A 27,682-nucleotide genomic window follows, 5' to 3' on the forward strand; every position below is an offset into this window, starting at 1 on the left:
CTCTCTGAAAACAGGTTTACTGGTTGAAAAAAGAAATTCTCTGAACAGGTTTGTTATACAGCTCTTCTTGCAGGCTATGCTTACAGTCTGATGGAGGAGCAGAGTGCTGGGGATGAACAAGACCTGTACACTATTTAAATGATTGGTGAAAGACTTCCACTTTCTGGTTACTATGCATGTTAATAGCTGGGAGTTTCTCTTTCCCTATTTTTGCCTATCTGTCTCTGTAGCCAGTGTTTCCCTACAAAGTGCAGGCTAGGTATAGTCAAGGAAGAGAGGGTTATCTTAAATCAGAACAATGAAGAATTGCTGGGCTGTGGTCTTTCTCTGTGGATCTACATTGTTCAGGTGTGGCAGGCTGCACAGCCTTTCAGAACAGTTAACCTAGAACAGTGGTTCTCATTTTTAGACTCAAGGCATCCCTTACTAGACTTTAAGGCACCCCTCATTAGACTCAAGGCATCCCTCCATACTTTTATGAATGGAACTGCACCCCATTTCAAAAATGAATTTATTACAGTGCTTTTACCTCCTTGCAGAGAGGCTGGGCAGTGGGCACGGGGAATGGCCAGGTAGGAATGAGTCTGAGCCTGTCCTTATCTCATTATTCTTAAACCTCAGGGCATCCTTCAAAGGATCTAGTTGCTGCAGATCACTGAACGAGAAGGTCTGTGTGCCTTTGCAGCAGTCAGACATTGAGCCTGATTCTCCATTGCTCTGCCTGTGGTGTAATCATTTACACCAGTGTAGTGTGGGTGCAAAATGCAGCTACTCTCATCTGGTCATATTTTATATCTGAGGTACGTGGTTCTCAGTGGCTACAGAAGTATGGAGAACCATGACCCTGGTACTGACAGTGGCCCTTCTCAGTTCCTTTGTTTCTGTTGTTGCTGAACTTGAACCCCTGCTTTCCTCCCAAATTATTTCTCTGTTTATTTCTCCTTCCTGTGTTCCCTTTAGGCCCAGTTGAGTCTATTCAGTTGTCTCTTTCCATTTCACATGCATACTGCTGATAGCAATAGAATGATGGGGGAAATGCATTTCCCTTCCTGGATCTTGAAGTCTTCCACTTCGGTTGATAATGATCCTCCAAAAGGTTTTCAAAAATCTGGGAGTCTAAATCCATATTTAGGCACCTGAATAAGTAGCCTGGTTTTCACAAGCTTTCAGCATCAAAAGGCTGTTGTTGCCTTCAAAGGGATTTGAGTGCTCAGCATTTCTGAAAATTAGGCCACTTAAATTCATATTTAGGCCCCTAGATTTCAGAGCCTGAATTGAGTCCCTTTAAATTTAAAAAAAAAAAAAGAGAGAGAATTGGCCTCCATATACTGTATTTTCTTGCATATGAGATGCCCTGGAGTATAATTGCCACCTTGCTTTTGAAAGGCAGAATGAAGAAAAAATATATTTCCTTACAGTAAGTAACAAAGTAGTAGTAGCCAGGGAGCAGAGCTTGTTTATTGTTCTGCTCCCTCTGAGTCATATGTAGCTTTTACTTCCACTTTTGCCCATAATGGGAGGAAACTCTTACAATTATTCTTGCATCTAGTACACACTACAATTTCTAGCAGCTGACTTTTGGTGAAAAGATTTTGTTGTAAGCAAGTATTAAAGGGGGCGGGAGGTGTGGAGTGGAGAAGAATAGCAAACCTGAAGATAATTTGTACATATCCACGAGATTCCAGGCCAAAGTTTCCAAGGTACTTCAGGCTCTGCTTAGTGTGATTTTGACTTTGCTTAAGAGACTTTGGGCTCTTCCACAGTTGTAATTGGTCACTCTTAAACCTTGTTCTCTCTCCTACTTGCTTGTTCTCTCTACTGCCTCTCCATTGGTTCTATCTATGGTTATACTATGTCCTGCCAGCAGCCTGGTTATCATAGCAATCATAGAGAAGCAGGACTGGAACGGACCTGAGAAAGTCCAACCTCCTGCCTGAGGCAGGAAAAGTTTGTTGTCCCATATAGGAATTGAACCTACAATCTTAGGAGGCTGACAGATGTGCAGTCCCTACTGTTACTCATGGCACTTTGCTAGAAGCACCATGAATTACAGTGATCCCCAAGACCCAACAGACGTTTGCTGTTGGGTCTGGGGGATTAGGGGATCAAACTGCAGTTTGGAGCAGCTGCGTGCTTGCAGCTGCTGTCGCCTAGCCCTGCCCACCCCGCCTCCCAGCTCCGGTCCATCTTCAGAATGGCAAGAGAGTGGAGGGAGCTTGGTCTGGGGTTTGCCCAGCCTGCACTGGAGTGTGCCGTGAGTGGATTTGTACCTCCTCACCTTGTGGGGAGGCTCCAATCCACCTGCCCCACCCTCCAGCACAGGCTGCTCAAACCCCAGACTGAGCTCCCTCTCCCATCCCATTCTGCAGACAGCACCCATGGCGGGGCGGGGCTGGGCTGGGCTACATCAATCCAGTCTGCTCCCAGCATGTGCTGACACAAGTTAATGAAGGTATTTCTTTTTGGAGCGTCTTCATCTGAACCCTCAAGTAATGAGGGTTCAGATTGTTGTGTGAGTGGGCATTTTTAAAGTGCTCTGCAGCCGTGCTTTTCTGTCAGGGCACAGTTGTAGAGTGCTTCAGGGACTGATCACAAAACACTGTCACTTCTGTCAGTGCCCTTAGTGTTATTAGCACTATGCTCTAACCAACTGAGCTAATCAGCCTTTGTTATTTGTGTTCTCTTTGTTGCCTCTTCTGATAAAAAAGTGAAGATGATAGATAAAATCAGGTCAGGTTCTGACTTTTCTTGATTTCCCCAAACTCCTGCCACTTATCATTAACTGAATATACAGGGTAATTTGAAGGGGGGTTGAACAGTGTTTTTGAAGGGGGGTGGGCAGGGATTGTTTTGTTTTATTTTTTTTTAATCTTGGGCAATTCAGATGAACTTTTCATTACAGTATTCACGTGAGACCACAGTATAAATGCTGGACCAAAATCCAGACGTCTCTCACATCCCCTTATGCTGTCTGAAAAGATTTATTCTTTGCAAATGCACAGTACTTGCTGTTCCATGGTTCTATTCCCCTATATTTATGCAGTGGGTTTTTTATCACTTGAAGTTTTTACTTGGGATTTGATCTATAACATGGTAGTTACCAGGATCACACTTATGACCTTTTTTGAGAACAGTTGCTACAATTGTTTTCTGTACAGTCTTAAGGCTTGACAGGTGGCAGGTTTATGCTGGTATTAAAAAAGGAGTGGACAGATTATGTAAATTGCTCCACTAGACTAAAGTTACCTGATCCAGTGTAGAACTACTCCTGAAAGAAATCAGGAGTTCAGTGACACTGGTATAGGTGTCATCTGTCTGCAGCTTAATCTGGGGTAGCTGTTTGCTCAAGGCAAGCAGGGTGTGAACTACTCTCCTGCTACTAACTGCTGATGCACTTTGGTAGTGCTTATTGCAAGGAACTACCCCAAAGTGATTCTTTGTGTGTCTGCTCCAGGTGCTGGTCTATTTTATAAGAGCCTATAAAACTTATTGTTTGCTGGGTAGCATAGGTGCCATGAAGATCACTTTTAAAGGGAGCACCTACCAATTTTATCTTTCAAGCTAATATCCTTTTGAAGGTGAAGTCAGAGGCACAGGTCTTGTCTGCTGCCCATCTCTGGGCTAGTCTTTCACCACTTGCCTTTCTACTTAACTCTGATCTTTGGCTTCTGGCTGTTACACAAAAAAGGTGTCCCTTTTTGTTTGATTTCTGGGTCTGCTTTCTTTTTTGAAAAAGTTGTTTATGTAGGGAAGCCAGAGCAATTTTTCACTTTGTTTCTGAACCCCCCACACCCCGCCCCCACCAACCATGCACTATCAGCAGTTAAGAAGCAAGCTCATCATGTTCTGTTTAGGAAGGTGTGTTGAAACAGTATTATTTAAAGGGCCAGATTTTGATTTCCCTCCCCCTTCATCTCTAATACCCAGGAAGCACAAAGGAAGCGGAAACTGCCCTTAGACCTCCATTCTCTGCTAAGTATTTCACCTGTTGCATGAAAGCCCCCCACGGATGTGGGATTTGGGCTATTCTTGCTTTGGCTCCTTTTGAAAATTCCAGCCTTCATAACTCCTGCCATAGTAGATGCTAAATTACCAGTAGCTTCTCAGTAGACAAGAAGTTACCTGATTTCAAAGAATACGGAGCAATTGTTGCTATGTGGGGAAAATGAATGCATCAAACCCATTAGCAACCAAAGAAGACAAATAGATCCTTAGACACTTGGTTACCCTTTAGTCAGTATTAATAGCACACTTGTATACAGCCAAGCTAATGCATCTGGCAATTTGTTTGCACATTAAAAAGTATAATAGATGTACTTTAGTTTATTAACATGAGTGAAGCAAATGCGGCAGGTTCATACCTGGTGTAAATTGTTTGCCTGATCTGCTGTGGTGTCAGGGATATATAATTGTTTAGAGAAGTGAAGGGTCCTGTCCCAGTATTGTTTTTCATTCCAAGAAATGGTTGTATCAGGACAGCTTCATAGATTTGGAGGCCAGAAGAGCTGTTATCTCTAGCTTTGAATTTTTTACTTTATATTGCTTCTCTGAACAAAAATTCCACATCAGTTAATACTGTATTTCTGACGCATGTTTGCTGAGGGTTTATAAAACTACTTAGACTTCAACAAATGAGCTGTTGTTTTATAAAATGACCCGCTGACTACATGGTTGGTTCTCAGCCTCTTCCCAAAATAAAGCAAGACAAACAAAATGTAACAAAATCCAGGAACTGACAAAAGGAGAGGGAGATCCAGAGGAGCTGGTCAGAAAGCAGCACAGGCCTATTCAGTGTAAAGCACAGGGGCCAGATTTGAAGCTGGCATGTTCTGGCACAGCTCCATTAAAGTGAGTGTCTTTTAGTTTGGTAGCCCATACTTTGTCAGACCACTGCTTGAATTTGGTGGATTTATTCCAGCTGAGAATCTGGCAAACTGCTTGCTTATCCATTAGAGATGCCCTGCCTGTCACTCAAGCCCCCTCTTACTGGTTACTTCGGCTTTTTCTCTGATGTCTTTCTTCAAGAGAAGCTGAATCAAACCATTGTGAAGAACTGTATGAGAACGTAACTCATCTCGTATGTGACTAGGTAGGGACAGCAATACAAAAAATATTCAAACTATTTGGCAGCCTAGCTGACTGGTCTTTCAGTTGGGGCAAAAAATAAATGAAAGTTCATTTCACTATGGGAGAAAAACTTGTATGGAAAATTACCAGCATGGCCCATACTATCTGCATGTAGTTCTTTTTTTCCAGGGAAGCCATTAAATCAGCGAATAATTGCTGTATTTCTGTGCATCTGTTTTTCTAGGTGCCAGCAAAAGAATTAAGGTGAAACAGCTGTACCATTAACATGGGCTGCCTGGGCTGGTATCGAAACAGTTAAACTGGTGGAGAGTCATGTATGACTTCATTGTAGGTATTTGAAGCAGATTTGTTGGAGGGAAGTTGTTGTAGGGAACTAGGAAGAGCAGGGGGAAGTACTTAAATTTCCTTCAAGTGGGGGATCCAGCTGCTGAGGAGCCTATGAAAAAGCTGCAGGGAAATGTCACAAGAGAGCCAAGTGTATAGTGTCTGGATTTCTTGCCCCAGCAGCAGCAGATGCAGGAAACTTGCAGTGATGGTAATCACTGCTGAACAAATGGGTTAGAAAGCGATTCCCCTGCACGTGCGGAGCAGTTATGGGCTGAGTGCTTCTGAACAGAGGTAACTTACACTGAATGCATTCTTTCTTGAGTGTTTATTTCTGCACTCATTGAGCAGATGGGTCAGATCCTAATGGACAGGAACAGGACCAGGCTAATTTACATTGTGAGTGTCTGACTCTGTATAGCCAATCTGCTTAAACTGTAAAAAAAAAAAAAAAAAAAAATAGAGACTAGACCAGGACAGTCAGAAGGGGCTTCATTTTTATTTACACTGAGTCTGCTTTGTACTTCTTTGGGATCTGGAAAGGCCCTTAAAAGTGTGCATGAGTAAAGGGCCCTTAAAAGTGTACATGAGTATAAGGTGTACAGCAGTGTAAAATAGTTCTCAGCTGCATGGAAATCAGCACATTATGTTTTCAGCACGTGTGCCCTCCAGGCTACAATCCCATGTGGCATCAGTTGTATTATTGGATGTACTGTCTGTTGGGGGATTCTTAATCCCATCTCTGAATACGGATGTACTTGCTGTTCTAATACTCTGATCCTACATAGGTAGCATTTGGACTTGCTGTAACATAGGTTGGCTACAAATGGCATTTTCTGATGTTTCAGGGACTTGCTTACTGCTTTTTGTGATTAGCAAGGGGTGTTTTTTCTAAAATAGCTAAAAGGGAGAGAGTGTGAGTGAATCAAGAATCCGGGTTTATTTTAGGTGGCTGAAAGTGATTTAGTTCCTGAAATGAGTCTCCATATGTATCTTTTTGTTTAAGATAATGGGAAGTTAGGATCATAGTGGCTTTTTATGTTCCTTTTTCTTGGTAATGTGACAAGTTTGAGTACTTGTTTCTTTTGAATGGCTTCTTGGTAGCTGCTCATTTAAATATCGGTTCATAGAAGTTGCCTTCCATTCATATCCTCACTATAGCTGTGCTTATGAGCCACCCCACAAATTGAAGTTGCAAGGGAGGGCAGCTGTACTGCTCATAGAGCACTGATCTACTTCAAAGCTTGTCTTTGAAGCGATTTCATATGTAGGACTTCAAAGCGTGTTAAATTGCGGACAGCCAAATAGCACAGTGAATCACCTACCCAGAAAAGAACTTTTCCTCCTGCATTTGTGTCTTGGGAAAGTCTGTAAGTATAGTTAATCAACGAGGTAAATCATTGTTTGACGTGAGTTTCTACTGAACCCGCAGGCCTTGGAGAACCTTCCGCCTAACAGATCGCAAGACGTTAACTAATTGTGAAACTCATTGTAAGTAGGATTGAAGCACTCTAGCTCTCTGCAGTGTCAGTCATTCATAGCAGGAACTGACTCATCTTGTTCTAAAGCTGCTTGGATTTTTTCTGCCAGGGCATTCCCTTGCACAGTCCTTCCTCTAGCACCCACAGTGTTTCGGCTCCCTTAAAGCATACACTTTCTTATAGCATACCTGTGCTCCAAGGTGGGTTCTGAGGCAGCTGGATAGCTCTCTCGCTTACTCGGTGTTCACTTTTCCTTGAAATTGTAAGCTGTTTTAAGCAGGGACTGTCACTTAGTAAGCAGTTGCATTGACTGGGCAGGGTTTTTCATCCACAAGTAGTGGCAGTTTTCATTGGGTTGACACTGACTGGAAAGGGACGGACGAGCATTTCTGGGAATCCCATCCACAGAGCCTGTGAAAGTGGGGTATCAGCCCCTGGTTTGGAGGGCCTAGCTGCCATTGCGGGGCCATTCGATTAGTGACAGATACAACTTCATATCCAGAGGTGCTTTGTTAAAATTATATATTAAAAAAGACTTAAACTGTATTCATTAAAAACAAACAAACTTGAGTTGCAGAGTATCTCACTAGTAAATGTTAAGCACCTTATTTGATAACTGCCACTTTCCTGGCTGTGATGGGCTTTTCTGACAGAAGCATAACTTACTTTGTCTTGAAAGAAAGCTGATGTTGTGGAAATGCAGATTTATTTAAGGGGAAAAAAACAACACACGGTTGTATTACAGCAACTCTCCTTGCCTCCTTACCTCCTCCACCCTTTCAGAGTTTTATTAAACCCCAGCCCTGTCTTCTCTGAATTTTCTGCACTAATTTAATTTCTCTTTTGGATGTGCATGCCAGACGGATTAACATTCCTGGGGGAAGGGCTGCATTGCCTCCAGATGAGACTGTAATTCAAAGGCATCTGCCACACAGCATACATTACACTGCCAACTGATAAGGGCTAGGCAAGCATGTTTGCTGGTACTGTACAAAGAGCTAGTCTGTGCTAAAGCAGCAATGGTGTTTCTCACCCACGTACTGTCTTGCTTTTGAGGCTGCCAGGTGTGTGGGGAAAGGGTAGCATTGTTCGCTGTATATGAGTACTGTAGCCGGGTAGGAAATATCTTTCCTATTTGATGAATGCTTTTGACACTTTGAACATATTCCCATTTTACTTAAGACACAACTGAGATCTTTTATGAAGTGCTTTGTGAAAATGAGGGAAGGAAGGAGACCCTCCTGGGTAGCAGTCTCCCAGGGTGTCAGAGACTTGGGTTCAAGCCCTCACTCTGAATCAAGCCAACCACAGTCATTCAGGTGAATGAATGCCCTAACTTGTAGTTTATTGGCTGTTCCTTTTTCTGTTTTTTGTGTGACAGAAATTGTATCCTAGACCTGAGAAACATTTTTTCCCAAATGGATACATTTCCATAGAATTTCAGTTTAGACTAATCAAAAAGAAGTTCATTAGAAAATCCCCAGCCAGCTCTAGTGTGCAGATCACTTAGTTCAGTGGAATCAAGATCTGTTCAGCCCTTTGGTTTCCTCAGTAAAAATGCTCAAAAAGGATGAGAGGGATAACAGTTATGGAAGGTTTCATAGATTTCATAGACATTAGGGCTGGAAGGGACCTTGGAGGATTATAGAGTCCAGCCCCCTGACCCAGGGGCAGAAAGTCAGCAGGGATCATAGGATCCCAGCAAGATACACATCCAGATGTCTTTTGAAGGCATTCAGAGTAGGTGCTTGAACCACCTCTGGCAACAATCTATTCCAAACCTTGGGGGCTCAGACAGTAAAGACATTCTTCATTATGTCCAGCCTGAAACAGTTATGGAGGAGTTTGTGACTGTTCAGCCTTGTCATCCCTCAGGGCGCTCTGGTGAACAAACGTTCTCCCAGATCCTGATAAGCACCCCTGATAAACTTATAGGTGGCCACCAGATCACCCTTGAGCCTGTGCTTTTCCAGACTAAAGAGCCCCATGGCTCTCAGCCTCTCATCATAAGGTGTGCTTTCCTGACCTCTTATCATGTGTGTGGCTCTTCTTTGCACCCTCTCAAGCTTCTCCACATCCTTTTTGAATTGTGGAGCCCAAAACTGGATGCAGTACTCCAGCTGCGGCCTCACCAACGCCGAGTACAGCAGGAGAATGACGTCCCGGGATTTGCTTGAGAAGCATCTGTGGATATAAACAAGCGTTTTGCTTGCTTTACTAGCAGCAGTATCACATTGAAGGCTTATGTTCATCTTGTGGTCAATCAAGTCCTTTTTGTCTGTAGTGCTAGCCAGCGTAGCACTCCTGAACCTATAAGGATGCTGCAGGTTTTTCCTCCCCAGCTGGAGAACCTTGCATTTTTCAGTGTTGAACACCATCAGGTTCTTGTCCGCCCATTTCCTGAGCCTGTCCAGGTCAGCCTGGATCACCCTCCTGTCCTCAGGTGTGGATGCTTTACCCCAGAGTTTGGTGTCTTTGGCAAACTTAGCCAGTCTGCTTCTGATACCAATGTCCACATCATTGATGAAGATGTTAAATAGTATAGGCCCTAGGACAGAGCCTTGAGGGACCCCACTGGTCACAGGGCACCGCGATGATTGACTTCCGTTAACCACCACGCTCTGTGTCTGACCATGGAGTTAATTCCCCAGCCAGCGGATTGTGGTGTAGCCGAGGCCGCAGTTAGCCAGTTGTACTAAGAGGTGATTATGGGATACCAGGTCGAAGGCTTTTTTAAAGTCAAGATATACGACATCAATCTCTTCTTCTTTGCCCAGTCACCTGGTTGTAGAAGGAGATGAGATTGGTAAGGCAAGACCTACCCGCAACAAACCCATGCTGGCCATCCCTCAGGATGTTGCCATTGGTCAGTCTGTTAAGAATGGCCTCTTTGATAATCTTTTCCAAGACCTTCCCTGAGATAGAGGTCAGGATGATGGGCCTGTAGTTTGCTGGATCCACTTTCCTCCCTTCCTTGAAGATAGGCACCACATTGGCCTTCTTCCAATCATTGGGTGGCTCACCAGAGCACCAGGAGTTCTTGAAGATCCATGCCAGGGGCTGAGCTATGATGCTAGCCAACTCCTTGAGTACCCTGGGGTGTAAACTGTCAGGGCTGGCTGACTTCAAGGTGTCCAGCCTCTCAAGGTGTTCCTTCACGAGGTCAGCATTGATGGGGGGTAAGGAATCTCCCTCATCCGGGCCTCCCTGTCCCGTAATGGGCAGGAGTGTCCCATGGGACAGGTGAAAGACCGATGCAAAGTACCCATTTAGCAAGTTGGGTTTTTCCTGGGCATCAGTTGTCCCATCTGGTTTAGCAGGGGTCCAATGTTGCCCTTGCTGTTCCTCTAGCTCCCCATATATCTAAAAAAGGAGACTTTTTATTGTTAAAAAGCTTCTGCACAGCTATTGTAATCCATCAGGTAAAGGTATTCCTGGAGGCATTTTCAGTCTGTATTTATTGGCTGTAAGACCATTAGGGTTAGTGTTACATATTGAATTTAAGGTTGTAATTGTTTATCATGCTGTTCAGATTTTTGATTAGGTACTGCAGCACACAGCTTCAGAGTGGTCAGATAAGAGTCTGAGAAGTCTGAAGCAGAAAGAACAGCATAGGTTGTGTGCTTTCTGCCAAAGACAAAAATAGTTTGAGCTAACTTAGTTGGTGACTTCAGCAGGATGGTGTGGGCCTGATGAGTTCAAGTTCCCTCTATTCCTGGCTTGCATAATTTCATCGATTTCGTAGACATTGAGTGGACATTGAGTCCAGCCCCCTGCCCCAGGGGTAGGAAGTCAGCAGGGATCATAGGATCCCAGCAAGATAAGCAGTCTAATGTGTCTTGAAGGCATTCAAGGTGAGTGTTTGAACCGCCTCCGGCGGCAGTCTATTCCAAAACTAGGGGGCTCGGACAGTGAAGAAGTTCTTTCTTACGTCCAGCCTGAAATGGTCATGGCAGAGTTTGTGACCATTGGATCTTGTCATCCCTTGGGGCGCTTTGGTGAACAGACGTCCCCCCAGATCCTGATGAGCACCCCTGATAAATTTATAGGTGGCCACCAGATCACCCCTGAACCTGCACTTTTCCAGACTGAAGAGCCCCATGGCTCTCAGCCTCTCATCATAAGGTCTGTTTTCCTGGCCTCTGATCATGTGTGTGGTTCTTCTCTGCACCCTCTCAAGCTTCTCCACATCCTTTTTGAATTGTGGAGCCCAAAACTGGATGTAATACTCCAGCTCTGGCCTCACCAAGGCCGAGTACAATGGGAGAATGACGATCCGGGATTTACTTGAGAAGCATCTATGGATGCAGGCCAGGATTTTGCTCGCTTTACTAGCCACAGCATCACACTGAAGGCTTATGTTCATCTTGTGGTCAATCATGACCCCCAAGTCCCTTTCATCTGTAATGCTAGCCAGTGTAGCACTGCTGAGCCTATAAGGATGCTGCAGGTTTTTCCTCCCGAGGTGGAGAACCTTGCATTTTTCGGTGTTAAACACCATCAGGTTCTGGTCTGCCCATTTCCTGAGCCTGTCAGGATCCGCCTGGATCACCCTCCTGTCCTCAGGTGTGGATGCTTTACCCCGGTGTTTGGTGTTGGCAAACTTAGCCAGTCCACTTCTGACACCAATGTCCACATCATTGATGAAGATGTTAAATAATATAGGCCCTAGGACAGAGCCTTGAGGGACCCCACTGGTCACAGCACACCAAGACGATTGGCTCACGTCGACCACCACCCTCTGGGTCCTACCGCAGAGCCAGTTCCCCAGCCAGTGGATCGTAGTGAGGTCGAGGCCTCAGCTAGCCAGTTTAGCCAAGAGGTGATCATGGGATACCAGATCGAAGGCTTTTTTGAAGTCGAGATATACAACGTCGATCTCTTCCCCCATGTCCAGGTGATAGGTCACCTGGTCCCAAAAGGAAATGAGATTGGTCAGGCAAGACCTACCTGCAACAAACCCATGCTAGGTATCCCTCAGGATATTGCCTTCAGCTAGTCTGTTAAGGATGGCCTCTTAATTTAACTTTCCAGGAAATGCTGGGTGAAATTTTGTGACTTATGATATGCAGGGAATTGCATTAGCTGATTGTTATGGTTCCTTCTGTCTTTAAATCCAGGGCTGGATGAAGTAAAGCCCATTACACATTTCTTGGGCTTACATCATGAACATTTTTTCATTTTTGTCATGTAAACTGCAGATGCCTCAGGGCCAGTTTCATTTATGCAAGGGATCTGAGTCCACCCTGAGTTGTCTCCCTGTAGATCAGGGACTCCCAAACTTCTCCTACTATGTGCCTCTCTGATTGTGGTATAGGACCTAAAAAAGTAACCCACTCGTCACAATTATTGCCCTGACACCTTTTCCAAAGCCAAAGAGTGACTTCAGAGTTGCTCCTCATTTATTTGTTTTCCTTCCATTTCCTCCTTCTACTTTCCTGTTCCTTCCTCTCCAGAAGTTTGTTGTATACTCCAGTTTGAGGAATGTGGTTCTAGCTACTAAGAACAGATATTGGACAGAAACCCCCACCATTTACAGTTGGCACTAATGGGCTATTAGCACTGTTGTCAGCCTGCATGTAACAGCCAAAGATGGCAACAGAGCAATTTTTCCTTCTTGTGTTACTCTGCTGTGATCTGTCACTTCGTCGGTAGATCTCAGAACACTTCACCAAGAGGGCACCATTTTTTCTGAGGGGAAAGCAGAGTAGTGAAGTGACTTGCTGAAGGTTATGCAGCAGGTTAGTGGCAGAATCAGGAATAGAACCCCAGTCTCCTCCTTTCCATAAGGGGTGATCCCTCCCCTATACCAGTCCATGTGAGTGATTTATGTTGCACTCAAAAAGCAGGTTTTTAAACCTAGTGCCTTAAGAATTGACACCACACCAGTTGATTAATACCAGAAAGGCTTTAATAACAATACCACAAGCAAGCTATAAAACTAAATGACAGAAAAAGATTCCTTCCCAATAAAACGAGCTACTACACACAAAGTCCTAGTACGTATTTAGCTGCAGTAGTGTTTTTTTGCCAATGCAGGGGGAGGAGGGAGGAAGCTGCTTCAGTCTTGCAGCCTTTACTGAGCAAGATTCTTTGCTGGTTAAGTTGGGTATGATGTTGTATTTTTTTTTTTGCAAAAATATTTGAGAGAGAGATATATATATATATTCCAGCACTCTGCCAGTTGGCCTCTGGTTCATTTGGCAGCTCAAAGCGCACTAACAGAGTTCATATCTGCATGCCCATGCACCCATCTCCATACCCTTCCCCCCACCCACTGCCCTCCTCAGAGGGCCTGCTCCTGAAAAAGTCTATGCCGGACCCCTCTTCACCATATGAGGTCTGCCATTTCTTTCCTGTTGTCCTCTTTTGTCTTCCTGCAGTACCAGTCCATTTCACTTAGTCCCATTTTAATCCAGTCTTCGACTGTGGGGTCTGAGTGTGTTTATGAGCAGGTTCCTAGCTTTCCACAGTGTATACCTGAAGCAGGATATGCATTGGTCGAAGTGGGCTGTCAGACTCCCTTGCTGTCTGGGCAGGTGCCCGTAGAGAAGTGCTGCCCTGGTCAGGTCTCTGAAACCTGTCACCACCAGGAGGAGTGTGTGTACTTTCTTTCACACCTCTCTGGCATATGGGCAGTCCCAGAAGAGGTGGTCTATCATTTCTGCCTGCCAGTAGCAGGTCTGTCTTGGGCAGTTGGATGGATCCCTCTTCCCTGCTGTGTTTTTTTCCATGCCTGCATGGTGGGCTGCCTGCCAGTTCAGGTCTCTGTGCTATTTCTTCAGGTCCTTGTGAAAGATTCACTCCCACACAGCCTGGCAGCTGTCACCAGGTGGTTTTTGTTTTGTTTTTTTTTGGGGGGGGTAGGGGGGATGAAAAAAAGATAGATATCGGTATAGTTATATATATATATATACAGGATCCTGCATAAGCTCTTCTTCACACATTTTAAAACGCATTCAAAACCCGCGCGTGCACCCATTACAAAAGACGCACCTGTACATCCGTACTACTGCTCACCAATCTGCAGTCCTTTCCCTTACACAGTCTCTTGGTTCTTGCCCCGATGGTTGGGATTTACATTTTCTGCATATTCACTGTCCTTGTTGCTTTCCTGTTGCTTCCGCTTCTGCTGTCACCTTCGCTGTCTCGAGGTCCAGTTGGGTCGCTGTCATTTTCGTTATCCTGGAGAGTCTTTGAACAGGCTTTGCCAAGTGTCCCTTGCCAGGTGGAGTTGGCTGCATCTTCTCTGTCCTCTGCCACCAATTTCTAGTAGTAGGACTGGAGTTCACTCAGAACCATTTTAACACAGTCTGCTTCCTCGAGCTCCATGTATCTGTACATAAGTAGGTTCCTGCATTTCCACAGGGTGCTCTTGACACAGGACACAAACTGGTTGATGTAGGTTGTTGGGGATTCCTGATGTTTAGCCAGGTGTTTGTACAGTGCCACCTTTGTCCTCATCAGCCTCTGACTCCTGTCACCTCTTCGTGGAGCCAGTTTACCTTTTTCCACACATCCTTGGCATAGGGACAGAGCCATAGGAGGTGGCTGATGGTCTCTCTTCCACCTTGACAGATTTGCCTGCAGCAGCTGGGTTGAGTTCCTGGAGTCCGCGGTGAGCTCTTAGCCAGAAGTGGGAGGAGTACCCAGGCAGCTGTAGCAGCACCAGGAGCAACCCTGCTGGGAAGCTGTGCTGGCTGTCCTGGGGGTGGAAGCAGGCAGGGCTCGGCCCCATGTGGAGTCCTGCAGGGGCAGCCGTGGGCTGGATACAATCAGTTGGAAGGCTGAGTCTGGCCCAGGAGCTGTACTTTTCCCCCATTTGCTCTAATCCAAAGGTGAGAGAAAGGAGCCAGCTCTCTTCTTTCCCTTTGTTCATTCCCCCTTTACTCTTCAGGTACTGTGCCAGCACACTGGCTAGAATCTTATGGTTGCTGTAACATGGTTATAGTTATGCTCACTGCATGGTGGTTGTTGGTACTAGGCACTGGGGGTTGGAGGTAGCATTCATTTTCATGGATAATGACTCCAGGTATAATGCAGATGTCATCTGTCAGGGTTGCTACCTTACAGGGTGATAAATACTGGCCATTATAAGGAGTAGTGGGGAAGGAGGGCTGTGATTTATTGGTGGTCATGCAGAGTTTGACATGGCATTGGAAACAGTGTCTGAATGTGGAAGGTTTGGCAAACATTGCCACATGGATAGTAATAATGTGGCAGCGTTCCTGCCTACCATGTGGGAGATCTGGGTTCAAGTCCCAGCTGAGGTGACTTGGGGTGAGTGAGATAACAAGAATAATTTGCAGCTTAGTAGTTTATCTTTTCTTTTGTTACACATTTAGGCGGAGGTATTTGAACCTGTCTATGGGAGTCAGATGCTGTCTATGCTTAGTATGAAAGGACAAGGGGTTGCTGGCAGAGTGTGTTTTGTGAGGGCTGCAGAACTTTGCAACTTGCTCTTTGCACTGTGTCTGCAATTTGTGCTCTTCTTTGCACGCTACAGACATCTGCTAGGAAAAGGCTAGGGATGTACTGCTTACTGCTGCGAAGGAGAAGAAGGGAGCTTTTGTGTATTATGGGTAGCCATCTGGTGGAATTTGAATAATGCTGGCATTAGAAGGCATTTATTAATCACATAATAGGTAGGGCTCTGACAGCTTTTTATGGTGTCTTTTTTTTATTATTTAAATTAAAATAAAACAAATCCCAGATGGATGTCCTGTTCCTGTAGATGCTTTGAAAAAGCTTAGCCTAAGATGGCAACTCTGAACTCCAACCATAAACGTGTACATTTGAGAGGGCTTGCCTTTTTGATTCAATTGTCAGTGAATCAGCAGGACATGAATGCAGAGAGACTCAATATAAAAATGCTCTGATAATGCTATATGGCATCTTTTTGTTTTAGTGTGTGTTTGCTAGTAGGTGAAGAAACGTGTAGTCCTCAGATGTGTATTCTCTCATGGCAGGTCTTTTCTAGTTTAGCAAGTTGGCAAGGATTTTTTGGGGTCCCGCTTAATGTGAGGTCCCATTTCTAAAGAGCTAATAATTACAAGATGCTTTAATAGATGACTAACCCATTGGTAGAACAACAGGTCATTTGGTTGTTTATCAACATAGCTTATAATGTCTAAAGGCTTGTAATGGCTTATGAAGCTATAACGCATTCTCTTTTGGTGCTTAGAAATCCTCTGTAATGCATGCTGCCCACATCTGGAACATGTTTGTAACAGCTGCTGTGACATTGTGTCAACCCTCTGTTAACAGAAGCTTAATATCAAGGGGTTTTTTTGTGGGAGAATTTCCTAAACTTTTTGTGTTGTTGGTGGTTGGTTGGTTTTAATGAGAGATCATGGAAGACCAAAGGCAGGATAACTGAATCTGAACATGGGTGCGCTGGTTTTTGAAAAATTTCTGCCATTGCATGTTTGGCTGCTGTGTGGAGGTACTGAGACTAGCACTGGCTGGAAGATGATTTTTTTCCAAGCAAAAAAAAAAGAAAGAAAAAGAAGTGCACACATACCCTTGCAAGTGTGTGTGATTGTGGGTGTGACAGATTGTTGATTTAACCTGGCAGGGGGAATAACGTGAAATGTTTTTCTGGGAGGGATCTTTGAGAGAGTCAGCTCTGAGAGAACTGAAACAGAACTGCCTGGCATCAGACAACGTCTACCAGCAGGGAGGGAGACTGGCAGAAGCCTTCTAGCCCCCCTGTCGGAGATGCAGGGAGCTGAGCACTCGGTGTCCCCTCAGCACACTTGCTGTAGGAGCTCAAGAGGAACTGAGGAAAGCCTCTCAGTCAGTCTTATTCCCTGCTCTACGTGCTGCAGAGATGGAGAGCTACAGGGCTCAGCCTCTCTGGCCCACAGCTAATTGGTGGGGAGTCTGAGTGCTCTGTTTTACTGCTTCTCTGGCCCTTGAAGTAGTGAAAAATGCTGAGAACCAAGGTGACAGTCAGAGTACTCAACCTTGGTAACCCTACTGTAATGCAGCTTCCCCTGAACCATCAGATTTCTCATCCTGTATCCTGCACCTTACTTGGCATCTTTTAAAATCCACGGTAGCTCAGAGGAGCTGTGGACCATCAATAGGTATGGACTCTACTGAGGCTCACAACAGTTCCAGAGGGGAAGCCAGTCCGTGTCTGAGAGCAGAAGTTGAGTGGGGGAGGAAAGCTTCCTGGGAAAGGGGGAGACTATGGAGCAGGTGACTTGGGGAACCAGGGGAGAGCTGTAAGTCATAGTAATGTTCCCTTTGCCCTTGTGGGTATATTAATAACTGACAGCTCAGCCATTTCCAGGTAGGTAACTCCTTTTGACAATTGTATGGGATGTGCTGGTTCAAGTGCAGCTTGTCAGGCATGTGCACGGCATGGTTAGAAGGACAACAAGAAATCAATACAAACAGCAGGGGACTCCATCATTAGGATCGCCCTGTTAGGCCTGATTTCCAGGAGTGCCAGGTACCTAATAGTTCCCACTGAAGTCACTGGGAGTTCTCAGGACTGTTGAAGGGCAAACCATAGATTTAGATGTCTAAATATAGGCTTAAGAACCCGGCTTTGAAGCTCCATGTTTGGGAATCTTGGCTTGTGGTATTTACTAACTAAATGACTCCACTGCAACCAGTTATTTAGTTAAGTGGGTTTCACTGAATCATGTAATCTTAGCACCGTAACATTAGCACTTTCAAGAAGACTTTACTTTCTGACTGGCTAGGAGGTGATTAAAGACTTTATTTTCCCCTTTCACATTCTTTCTATCTCATAGCCATGCCGGACTGAAGAACAAGCTCATAGACTCCAGGTCTGCCATGGGTAGCAATGAGTTTCTGGAGAAACAAGCCACTGAAAACTTAAGCACAGATCTTAGCAATGGCACCAACAGCAATTTGGAAGCAGCCAGAAGACTAGCTAAGCGTCTCTACCAGTTGGACCGATTCAAGCGCTCTGACGTGGCAAAGCACTTGGGTAAAAAGTAGGTGTTTTGCTTTGGCTTGTTGTTAAATGTCATTTGTCTGGTTGATTCTTTACAATAATAAAAGCAGCCAAAAGGTTACATTTTAATAACAATTTTCCTCCCCTTTTTATAGCAATGAGTTCAGCAAACTTGTGGCGGAAGAATATCTTAAGTTTTTTGATTTTACGGGTATGACGCTGGATCACTCACTCAGGTATGTCTTCCTATTCAAAATGTCATGCTCTTTTTCTTCTGTTGTCTCCAATAGAAAAAAAAATATCTATAGGAAACTGAAGGGATTGAAATTGAAGCTCAGGGAAAGATCAGTTTAGGTTTGGAGAATGTTTGTTTTGGCTTGCAATTTTAGTGTATTATCATAACCTTATTAAAGAAGTTAGCAATCCATAATATCGCCTTGGAAGGGAAACACTTCTGTTTAATTGCTAAGAGTATATATGCTGCTAGTTAGTTCTGAGCCTAGGGTAGCCTCTATTCCAGATCTGCTGACCAATCCACATTCAAAACTCCTTGGTTAGTATCCCCTGGTGGAAATCCAGTATCAAGGCCTGTAGTTGGACTTTTCCCTAGCATGCCATGCCATACATTGTATTCCAAACTCACCCAGGCTGAAAGCCAAAAAACAAGAAATTCCACAAGCACCTGACTTCTGGGCCTTTTGTACCCCAGTTTCTAGCTCTGCTGTCCCTAATCAGTTATGCATCAAAGGGGAGAGGAATAATTGGTAGAATGATTACTAGAAATGCTCTGCATGAGAAGCAGTAAGTGTGAGTGAAACTCTTCCAGGAATAAGTGTGCCTCTTCCTCTTTGTACTTCTGCAGTTTGGGGATCAGGATAGACGCATAGGCCATTTATAGATGTTACATTTTTCTAGGTTTAATCCAGACTACAGTTGTAACTATGCGCACGTGGGTGTCTGTAGTCCAAATTAAAACTGGCTCCAGTCCGAATTAATTGATCCTCACTGAATTTGGATCAAAGTTAATACAGACTAAGGCAGTCTGAATTAGGCAGTTTAAACTGTATTAATTAACATGTATATACAACATTGCTTTTAGAAAAAACAATCCTTAGGAACTCAGATAAGCAGATAAGCATTGCAAATATCAATCCTTCCCTCTCCCCCAGGGAAACTCAGTTGGGTTTTTGCAAAATAATAGATAGAGGCTATCAGGTACAAAGTAACATATTTACAAAGGCAAATGTGTCAACAAGACCTCACCCTGCTAAGTATCAAGTTAATTACAGGTTCTGAAATAGCACTTTAGATTAGTGTTTCCTGAGGATAACTGCAAGAATGTAGCAGTGTTTACATAGGCTTATTGTCACCTCCTGATTACTTCCAACCTCTGTTAAGGGGCTGTCAAGTGTATAGGCTCTGTATATCCAATGCCCCCTGCCATGATGGTCAATGATCGTCTATTACCCGTTCATTTGAACTGAAACTTGATTTGAACTGTCCAACACAAATCAGTTAAAACGGTTTAGAAAATGCTGAGCATGTCTACAAATAGCTGTAGTGATGCAGTGGCCCCATGAAAAGAAGTGATTGAGCCTGAAGAGGATTGTTATAGATCAAAAGAATAAGAGTTTTTAACAGCTGAATCATGAGCTAGTTTAAGATTTTGCAGAGGGTTAATTTTGGAAATCAGTCAACATACAGTCACACTGTTTACAGCAGAGCCTGTTTTTCAGAATAGCTCAGCAACCCATCCCAACCAATCCATTTTAGGCATCTGAGAACATTGAGAATTATGGGAGTGGCTTATACCTGGGCACTTTTGAAAACCTGGCCACTTTCTTTCAGTGCCAGTTTGAAAATTTGGCCCTAGAAGTTTAACATTCGGGGGCGGGGAAGGCATATATGATTAGCAGATTCAGGCCCCTGTCTTCAAGATTTTTTCAGGTTTTTTTATTTCGGGAGTTGAAGCATCAGCTCTTTAACTGCGTAGGTGAGATGGATGTGTACATTGTGGCAGTTAAATGGGAGGACTTTAAAAGAGAGAGATTTAAAATAAGATTTAATTGTCTGGTATCAAATTTGAATGATTATAGTTTTGTCATTTTTTTTCCATTGGCATAAACCAGGGGTGTTAAACATATGGCCTGGATCCAGAGCCACTCCATTCAGCCTGTCAGACACTGGTGGGCCACTGGAACTTGAGGATGTGGTCAGGGGAATGGCCTGCCAAACAATCCAGGGCCTTCAGACACTAGTGGTTAAAGATAAACCAGATTCCCCCAGCATCCCGGTGTGCTCTCTGGGCTGGACGGGGCTCTCTGCTCCACAGCAGGGCTGGCCTCTCCTTTCTGTTCCCTGACTGCACTCTGGCACAGACTGTGAACTGCTTCCCCCTTCCCCCTCACCACTCCCTGCTAAGCAAGAATTCCTCCCTCCCCTCTGCCTTGTGGAGAGGTGTCTGTGTATTAGCTAGCAGACCACATGTTGGCTACGGTCTGTGCTGAGTCAAAAGGTAGAATCAACAGGCAGAATCAACAGGTAGCTGGTAATGTCCCTTTGTTGTTTTCTTAATGGGGTGATAAACAGTGATTTAGGGGTGATAAGCACCGTTATCAGTTCCCTGCTAGGCTAATCGGAGCGTCCTGCCAGGGCCTGACCACATCCCTCCTCAGCTCAGTATTGTGGAAGGGAAGGGATGGTTGCTCTTGTGCCCCCCAGCTTCTAGCCTGAGCCCCTGCAGGCATGTATCTGTATGTCTGGGATGTCTGTCCAGTTACAGAGTGATTAGCTTAGCCAGGTGAGACTAACTTGCAAAGATTGAATCAATTCAAGCTCAGGGTTTTTGAATGTCTGTCCCTAGCTCAAAAGGACTTATTTAGCGAAATTCTTTTGTAGAACTCATTCCTGTAAGGTGTAAAGTAGTCCAAGGCATGCTTGGTCCACTGTCTCTCTCTTTACTATGGCACCAGATATCACCTTCCACTTCTGTGAACCACTGTCTGGTATTATCGCTCAGTGCGTGGATTCCTTCTGCCCTGTCTGGGCATTTGTAGAGATCACAACTTTCAATTAAGTGCTGTGCTGTTTATTGAGCAGCACAGTCACACAGGGAGCTGTCCAAGATGTTCATCTTGTAAAGTGTTGTTTTTAAGCATCCATATCCAGATCTCAGTCTGTTCAGCTTGGCCCGTGCTTCTCTGTCAAGGTTATGCCCAACGGGGGACTCATTTGATGTCGGTATACAAAGCTGTAGGAACAGGTCTGACCTTTCCCAGTGGTCAGCCCACTTGTTACTCCCCATAGATTTGGTTTCGCATCCCCAGTCTCTTTCAGGAGCTTGTGGGTTCCATGTACAAACAGTTTACGACCTTTTAGCCTCTTAAGCATCCATTTTTAAATACATAGGGGATAAAAAGAAGGTACCGGGTAACGCAGGGCCTCTGCAAGACATGCTAGGAAATCCGGTCATTGCACCAGACAGCAAAGCTAACCTATTTAACAATTTCTTTGCCTCCATTTTTCTGAGCAGGGACTGGCTCACGCCCCCCACCAGGACCCCCATAGGACCCAGGGAAGGCACACTCAGGCCTAGGGTCAGTGAGAACCTAGTCAGGGAACTTCCGGAGGGACTGGATGTATTTAAATCAGCTGGTCTGGATGATCTCCACCCTAGAGTACTGAGGGAATTAGCTGAGATCATTGCGGGACCCCTGGCACGGCTTTACGAGCACTTGTGGTGCTCTGGTGTGGTGCCAGAGGACTGGAAGAGGGCCAATGTGGTTCCCATTTCCAAAAAAAGGGAGGAAGGAGGACCCAGAAAACTATAGGCCAGTCTTACCTTGATCCTGGGTAAGCTTTTTGAGAGAATTATCTTGGCACATGTCCACGAGGGGCCAGCAGGAGAGATTATGCTTAGGGGCGACCAGTACGGGTTCATTAGAGGCAGGTCCTGTCAGACCAACCTGGTGGTCTTCTATGACCAGGTCACAAAATCCTGAGATGCAGGGTAGCAGTGGACGTAGTCTTTCTGGACTTTTGGAAGGCCTTCAACACTGTCTCTCACCCCATTCTCATTAAAAAACTAGGAGACTGTGGCGTCGACACCTACACAGTCAAATGGGTCACTAACTGGCTGGAGCGCCGCACCCAGAGAGTGGTGGTGGATGGGTCATTTTTGACCTGGAGGGATGTGGGCAGTGGGGTCCCCCTGAGCTCAGTCCTTGGGCCCACACTGTTCAACATCTTCATCAGTGACTTGGATGAGGGGGTAAAGAGCACCCTGTTCAAATTCACAGACAACACTAAGATGTGGAGAGAAGCGGGCATGCTACAGGGGAGGAATAGGCTGCAATCGGACCTAGACAGGTTACAGGGGTGGGAGGATGAGAACAGGATGGGTTTCAACACTGACAAGTGCAAAGTGATGCACCTGGGGAGGAAGAACCAGCAGCATACCTACAGGCTGGGGAACTCCCTTCTTGTCAGTGCAGAGACAGAAAAGGATCTTGGAGTTGTCATTGATGCCAAAATGAACATGGGCCAGCAGTGTGGGGGCATGGTCAGGAAGGCCAACAGTACCTTGTCATGCATCCACAGATGCATCTCGAGCAGGTCCAAGGAGGTGATCCTCCCCCTCTGTGACACTGGTCAGGCTGCAGCTGGAGTACTGCATCCAGTTCTGGGCGCCGCAGTTCAGGAGGGAACAACATGGAGAGGGTCCAGAGGAGGGCCACTCGCATGATCAGGGGGCAGCAGGGCAGGCCCTACGAGGAGAGGCTACGGGACCTGAACCTGTTCAGCCTCCACAAGAGAAGTCTGAGGGGGGATCTAGTGGCCATTTACAAACTGGTCGGGGGGACCAGCAGGCATTGGGGAGTCCCTGTTCCCCCACACACTCCCAGGAGTGACAAGAAATAACGGTCACAAGCTGGCAGAGGGTAGATTTAGGGTAGACATCAGGAGGCGCTACTTCACTGTCAGGGCAGCTAGGATCTGGAACCAACTTCCAAGAGAAGTGGTGCTGGCTCCTACCCTGGGGGTCTTTAAGAGGAGGCTAGACAATCACCTTGCTGGGGTTGTTTGACCCCAGTACTCTTTCCTACCAGGGCAGGGGGTCGGACTCGATGATCTGCTCAGGTCCCTTCTGACCCTACAAACTATGAAACTGTATGTTCGGGTCTTTAGTTAACAGTTGATGGAGCAGGTGATTTGCATCATCTCTTGCCTTTATTATCAGTAATGATGTTAGGATCGGTCTTATGTCATTTGTTCTAATGCCTGAGAGTATAGGAAGTACATCTGGGTATGTATAAGTTCATAGATTCATAGATGTAGGGTCGGAAGGGACCTAAGTAGATCTTCAAGTCTGACCCCCTGTCCTGAGTTGTGCAGCCAGTTATGAGTCTCAGCATGCTGTTAAGCACAGTGTCAAGCTTTTTAATATAACAACTTCTGGACCATTCAGGAGCACAGTATTCTGAGGGGGCGTATACCATTGCAAGTGCAGTGGTTCTGAGCACTTTGAAGTTGGTGCTTCATGTCATGCTGGCTAAACTTAACTACTTGTGTTGTAGGAGTTTCATTACATCGTTCTCTCACCTATAAACATCCCATCCAGAAGGTCAGTAGTAAAGTCTCTTAGCCTATTGAAGACAGTGGAACTACTCATGTGCTTAAGTGGAGTGGAGCCAGAGTTCTGAGTTTCATGTAGGACTGAGTCCTGCGTGGTGGAAAAATTGCCACATGTTTGATGTTTTGTCAGCTGGGCAGTGTGATACTAAATATACTTTGTCTTTTAAATGGTGGAACCCAATAAGCAATTACTTTGCAGTACTTACTTAGGAAGCCTGCTCTCTCTCTATAACTCTGTTAATATTAATAGTAGTGACCTTCAGTAAAATATGCTATGGCATGATACAAGCATTGCCTATGGCAATGCAGCATCAGGGTTGCTTTAGATTCAGGCTGACTGGCCATTATGTGGTGCCCAGAGGCATTGTGATTGTCCAGAGCCAAGCATGCAAAGAGGCTTATCCCCAGTTAGTAGACAGCACCCCCCCTTAAAGGGTTGTTTGTCACAGACCATGCTTTTTCTGTGTGCTCACAGGGGTATGTGTTGTAGCAAAGGGGAATGGGAGAGCAAGAATGGGGGAGCAATAGATGAGAACCCACCTATTCTCCTGGGTTTGGGCCTTTCCCATTGAATATGGGAAAGGCCCAAACCTGATCCCAGGCTCAGTCCTGATCTTTGCACCATCTCCATCAGCTGAACTGCTGTGCTGCAGTTGCCTTATCTGTCTTGTTTTTTACAATGATGTTCTCTGGGTTAGGGAATGTGTCTTACCTGTTTGCAAACACACAATTTAAATGTTGAGGAAACCTGAGCAGCACTATGAACTGGGGAGAGAAGAAAAGTATTGGATGGCACACTTGTCTTGAACTGGGCAATAGGTTGTATTAAAATGTGTAACTTGACTAAATAAGATAATTACTTGCCATAGCATATATGTGCATGTGCACATGCACATTCAGGTTATGGGCAAATGAAACCATTATATCAAAGTAAGGGTCTTTCCCTGTATCCAGTTGATCAGTGGTAAATTATTTTGTCTGTTCACAGTATTCTGCTGTAAGTGGAAGCTAAGCTGGGGCAGCTTACTCCTGCATGAAACAACTGCTGACTTTCTGTCATTCAGCTTCCCCTTACTGTGAAAAAGAACAGACTCATGAAATATTTAGAGTGAATCCACTTGACCCCCAGGAAGCCCCCCCTCCTTATTCACTCAGTATAGTTTGTTCCATCTCTCCGTACCCAAATATATAAAGGAGATGGTGCAGTAATATTGTAATATTGCAGCTTCCTTGATCAAGTTAGTAAATTCACTTAACCTTTAGTAATACTGTGAGTAAAAACGTGTATACTGATATAGCCTCATGCTCAGAAGTCATGAGTCAGGAGTCAAATCTTGTGTTCTGGAACCAAAACTCCTGTGATACGCAAAAAAGTGTCAATGTTGAAATTTATTTGATTTACCTCCTTGTTTTGAGCCTTGAGGGTTTGTGTCTCCATACTTTTTTTTCTACAAGTGCTACAGACCTGGTTTTTTAATGAACACTGAGATTCTGATGTAATCACTTGACTCTAGTCTTGGTTGCAGACGTTAAAAAAAACAACAAAAAACCCGGCACTTGAAACTGGGCACAGTTCTACGTTGAACCCAGGGTATGCCCAGAAGAGGCAGTGCTTTAGTTGGAACCAGCTCACCCAATGTATATCTGTATAGATTGGGTGCTCTTGTGGGATTTTTTTGGTACTTTTATCTAATAACTGATTGACTCAGCTTGAGATAAAAGCTCCAAAAAGCCCTGCTGAAGCACCTGATCTATACAGATGCTGGAGAGCCAAGTTGAAGTAATGTGCTGCTTCTTCCAGTAAAGCATGGTTTTGGGGTTTTTTTAAAACGTGCAGGCAGCCAGGATTTGAGAGTTTAAAGAATATACCATCTTTTGTTCTAAGATTTGCCATTGCTGGTAATGATTCTTGGGGGAAGGATGCTTTTGTAATAAAGAAACTGAACTGGAAGTTGAAAGATAAGTGTTCCCTTTCCCCTCACCCGCTTTCCCTGCCTCCTTCATGAAACTTCAGTTGTGACCATGGGGGTGAGTCTGTGCTTCAGTTTCCCATTGGTAACATGGGAATAGAGTGTACCTCCCTTGTGAAAGGGTTGTGAGGATCGATTCATGAGGGTAAGACTGCTCCTGGAACTGCTGTGCTCAAGTGTGGGAGCCACAGCCTCCTGCTTCCTTTCCTTGGTGCTGTGGTCAGCAACATTTTCTGCTGGTGGGCCCAGTTTGGGTCCAAGGCAAGCTGGCATTAAGATCCACTTGCTGCCGCTTTTCTCCACTGTCCAGCATAGATGAAGATGCCTGATGCCCATTGGCCCAATCACTGTTGCACTTAGAAAGTGGGTTTTTAAACCCAGTGCCCCAAGAATTGACACTCCACCTGGTTGATCAATAGCAGAAAGGCTTTACTAACAATACCACAAGTATGTTATAAAACTAAATGACAGAAAAAGACTCTTTCCCAATGAAATTAACTGCACCACAAAGTCCTAGTACATATTTAGCTGCAGTCATGTTTTCTCACCAATGCAGGCAGAGGAAGCTGGTTCAGTCTTGCAGCCTTCACTGAACAGGATCTGTTGCTGGTTAAGTCGGGTACAATGTTGCAGTGATCTCTCAAGGTGCACACACCTTGCTGGCAAATTTGCTTAGTTCTTATACTATTTAATTGTGTAGCTTCAAAGCACTTTCCCTTGATAGTTGGCTGATTAGAGTCCAAACAAAACAGAGACGAAAAGAGAGACCATCATCTTACAGTTGTTAAATTGCCTGGCTCCTGTTTTTGCATTTGTCTAGGTGTGAAACTTGTGTTTCTTTGCAACCCCTGAGGTTATAGGTCAGTTACAGGTGATGGGTCTTGAGTGGTCAAACAGGATGCTTATAGGTATTGGTTTCTGGACCAGTCTTTGGATATTTGTTTATCAATGGGGCAAATTTGCAATAGCTTGTACCAGTGATGGTCTGTTTACAAAGCTCCAGACATGTGTTGAACGATTGAGACATTTGTAAAACCTTTGACATTGGATGCCTGTTTTTGAGAAATGTGAGCAAGGTGCATTTGTTATGCACAGGACACCTTTCTTGTGCCGTTTAGAAGTTTCTCTTGAACCGCATATTAAGTCTTTCGTCTTCTTTAGTTGCTAGTTCAGTTGAAGTACGTGTGTAGTTTCCTTGCCTTCACTGGCTCAGCCTTTTTCTTTGGCTTTCTTAGGTACACACATATGGTGAGAGTGTCAGGTCTCTGTTAACAGTTTTCTTCATTTGACATAATTTAGCACAGAGAATAAAACCAATTGGGGTTGCTTTATTTTGTATGGTCCCAGCTGTCACCTTGCATTTTTTGTGCAAGATGCACTGTATCTCAAGTTGGTCATAAAGATTTTATATGTAGGCCTGGCTGAGCTGTTACTGTTTTCACCATCATCACTGCTTGCCCATGGCTTGGATAAAGCCCCCCTGCAACCTAACATTGCCTGAGCAGTGGCAGGGTCTGGGCCTAACTGATCATCTAGAACAGTGATTCTGAACTAGGGTGCTGTGAGACTTTGTGAAGGCTGCCATGGCATCTGGCCCTGTATGAGGTGGAAAGAGGTCATTTCTCCCCGCACTGTGCAACTTGGGACAGTCCCAGTGCATCTCATGGACAAGCAGTGCCCCTAGCACGCTATTCCCCAGGGCCCCTCCCGTCAGCTCCATGAGCCGGGTAGGAGTGGAGGAAGGTGCCAAGCAGTGCCAAGTGTAGGTCTTGTGTCAATCATCCCTGTGCTCAGAGTGGTGTGTGCTCTGCTATGGATGGGCAGGCAGATACAGGGCTGTGTTTTTCCACCTAGCTTGTTCTTCTACTCATTCAATGCTCCCAGAGCTCGTGGGAGTGCTGCAGGGACAAGTGACTCCAGGCTCTGGCATTCAAGTCCAAGGAGGACCAGCCGTAGCACTGTGTTTGCTTTAAATAGAGGCCCCTATCCAGCATGACAGACTGGGGACAGGGAGGGGGCAGATGGCAGAAAAAGCAGGGCATGGCAAGCTCCTGACCCTGCCACCTTCACCTGGTCCCAGCCTCTGCACCTCCAGTGGCTGATGTCATACCCTTCTGCCTTCTACAGGGACAGGGGTTTAATGACCCACCCTCAAGCTCCCCAGTCTGTCTTGCTGAGAGGCCCCTGCCAGCGCTGAGCACTGATACCAACCCCTTTCATATTCTCAGTGGTGACCTGCCTGCTGCTAC

At 45.1% G+C, this 27,682-nt stretch overlaps 1 protein-coding gene across 4 annotated transcripts in view; it reads left to right on the forward strand.

Moving 5' to 3' along the window:
• The window catches only part of PSD3 (pleckstrin and Sec7 domain containing 3), a 175,650-nt gene that overhangs the window by 49,902 nt on the left and 98,066 nt on the right, over positions 1 to 27,682 (forward strand). For 3 of the 4 annotated variants that reach the window (XM_090038925.1, XM_090038926.1, XM_090038927.1), the window contains 2 exons: positions 17,663 to 17,869; positions 17,985 to 18,065. In XM_090038925.1, the coding sequence (XP_089895051.1) occupies positions 17,663 to 17,869; positions 17,985 to 18,065 (288 nt within the window). Of the gene's footprint in view, positions 1 to 5,554; positions 5,707 to 17,662; positions 17,870 to 17,984; positions 18,066 to 27,682 lie in introns of those variants that run through there. The other variant, XM_090038928.1, reaches the window with a different exon arrangement.

Source organism: Crocodylus siamensis, chromosome 3 (assembly GCF_052110815.1).
Source record: "Crocodylus siamensis isolate JL-2025a chromosome 3, ASM5211081v1, whole genome shotgun sequence".
In the NCBI taxonomy this organism is placed as follows: domain Eukaryota; kingdom Metazoa; phylum Chordata; order Crocodylia; family Crocodylidae; genus Crocodylus; species Crocodylus siamensis.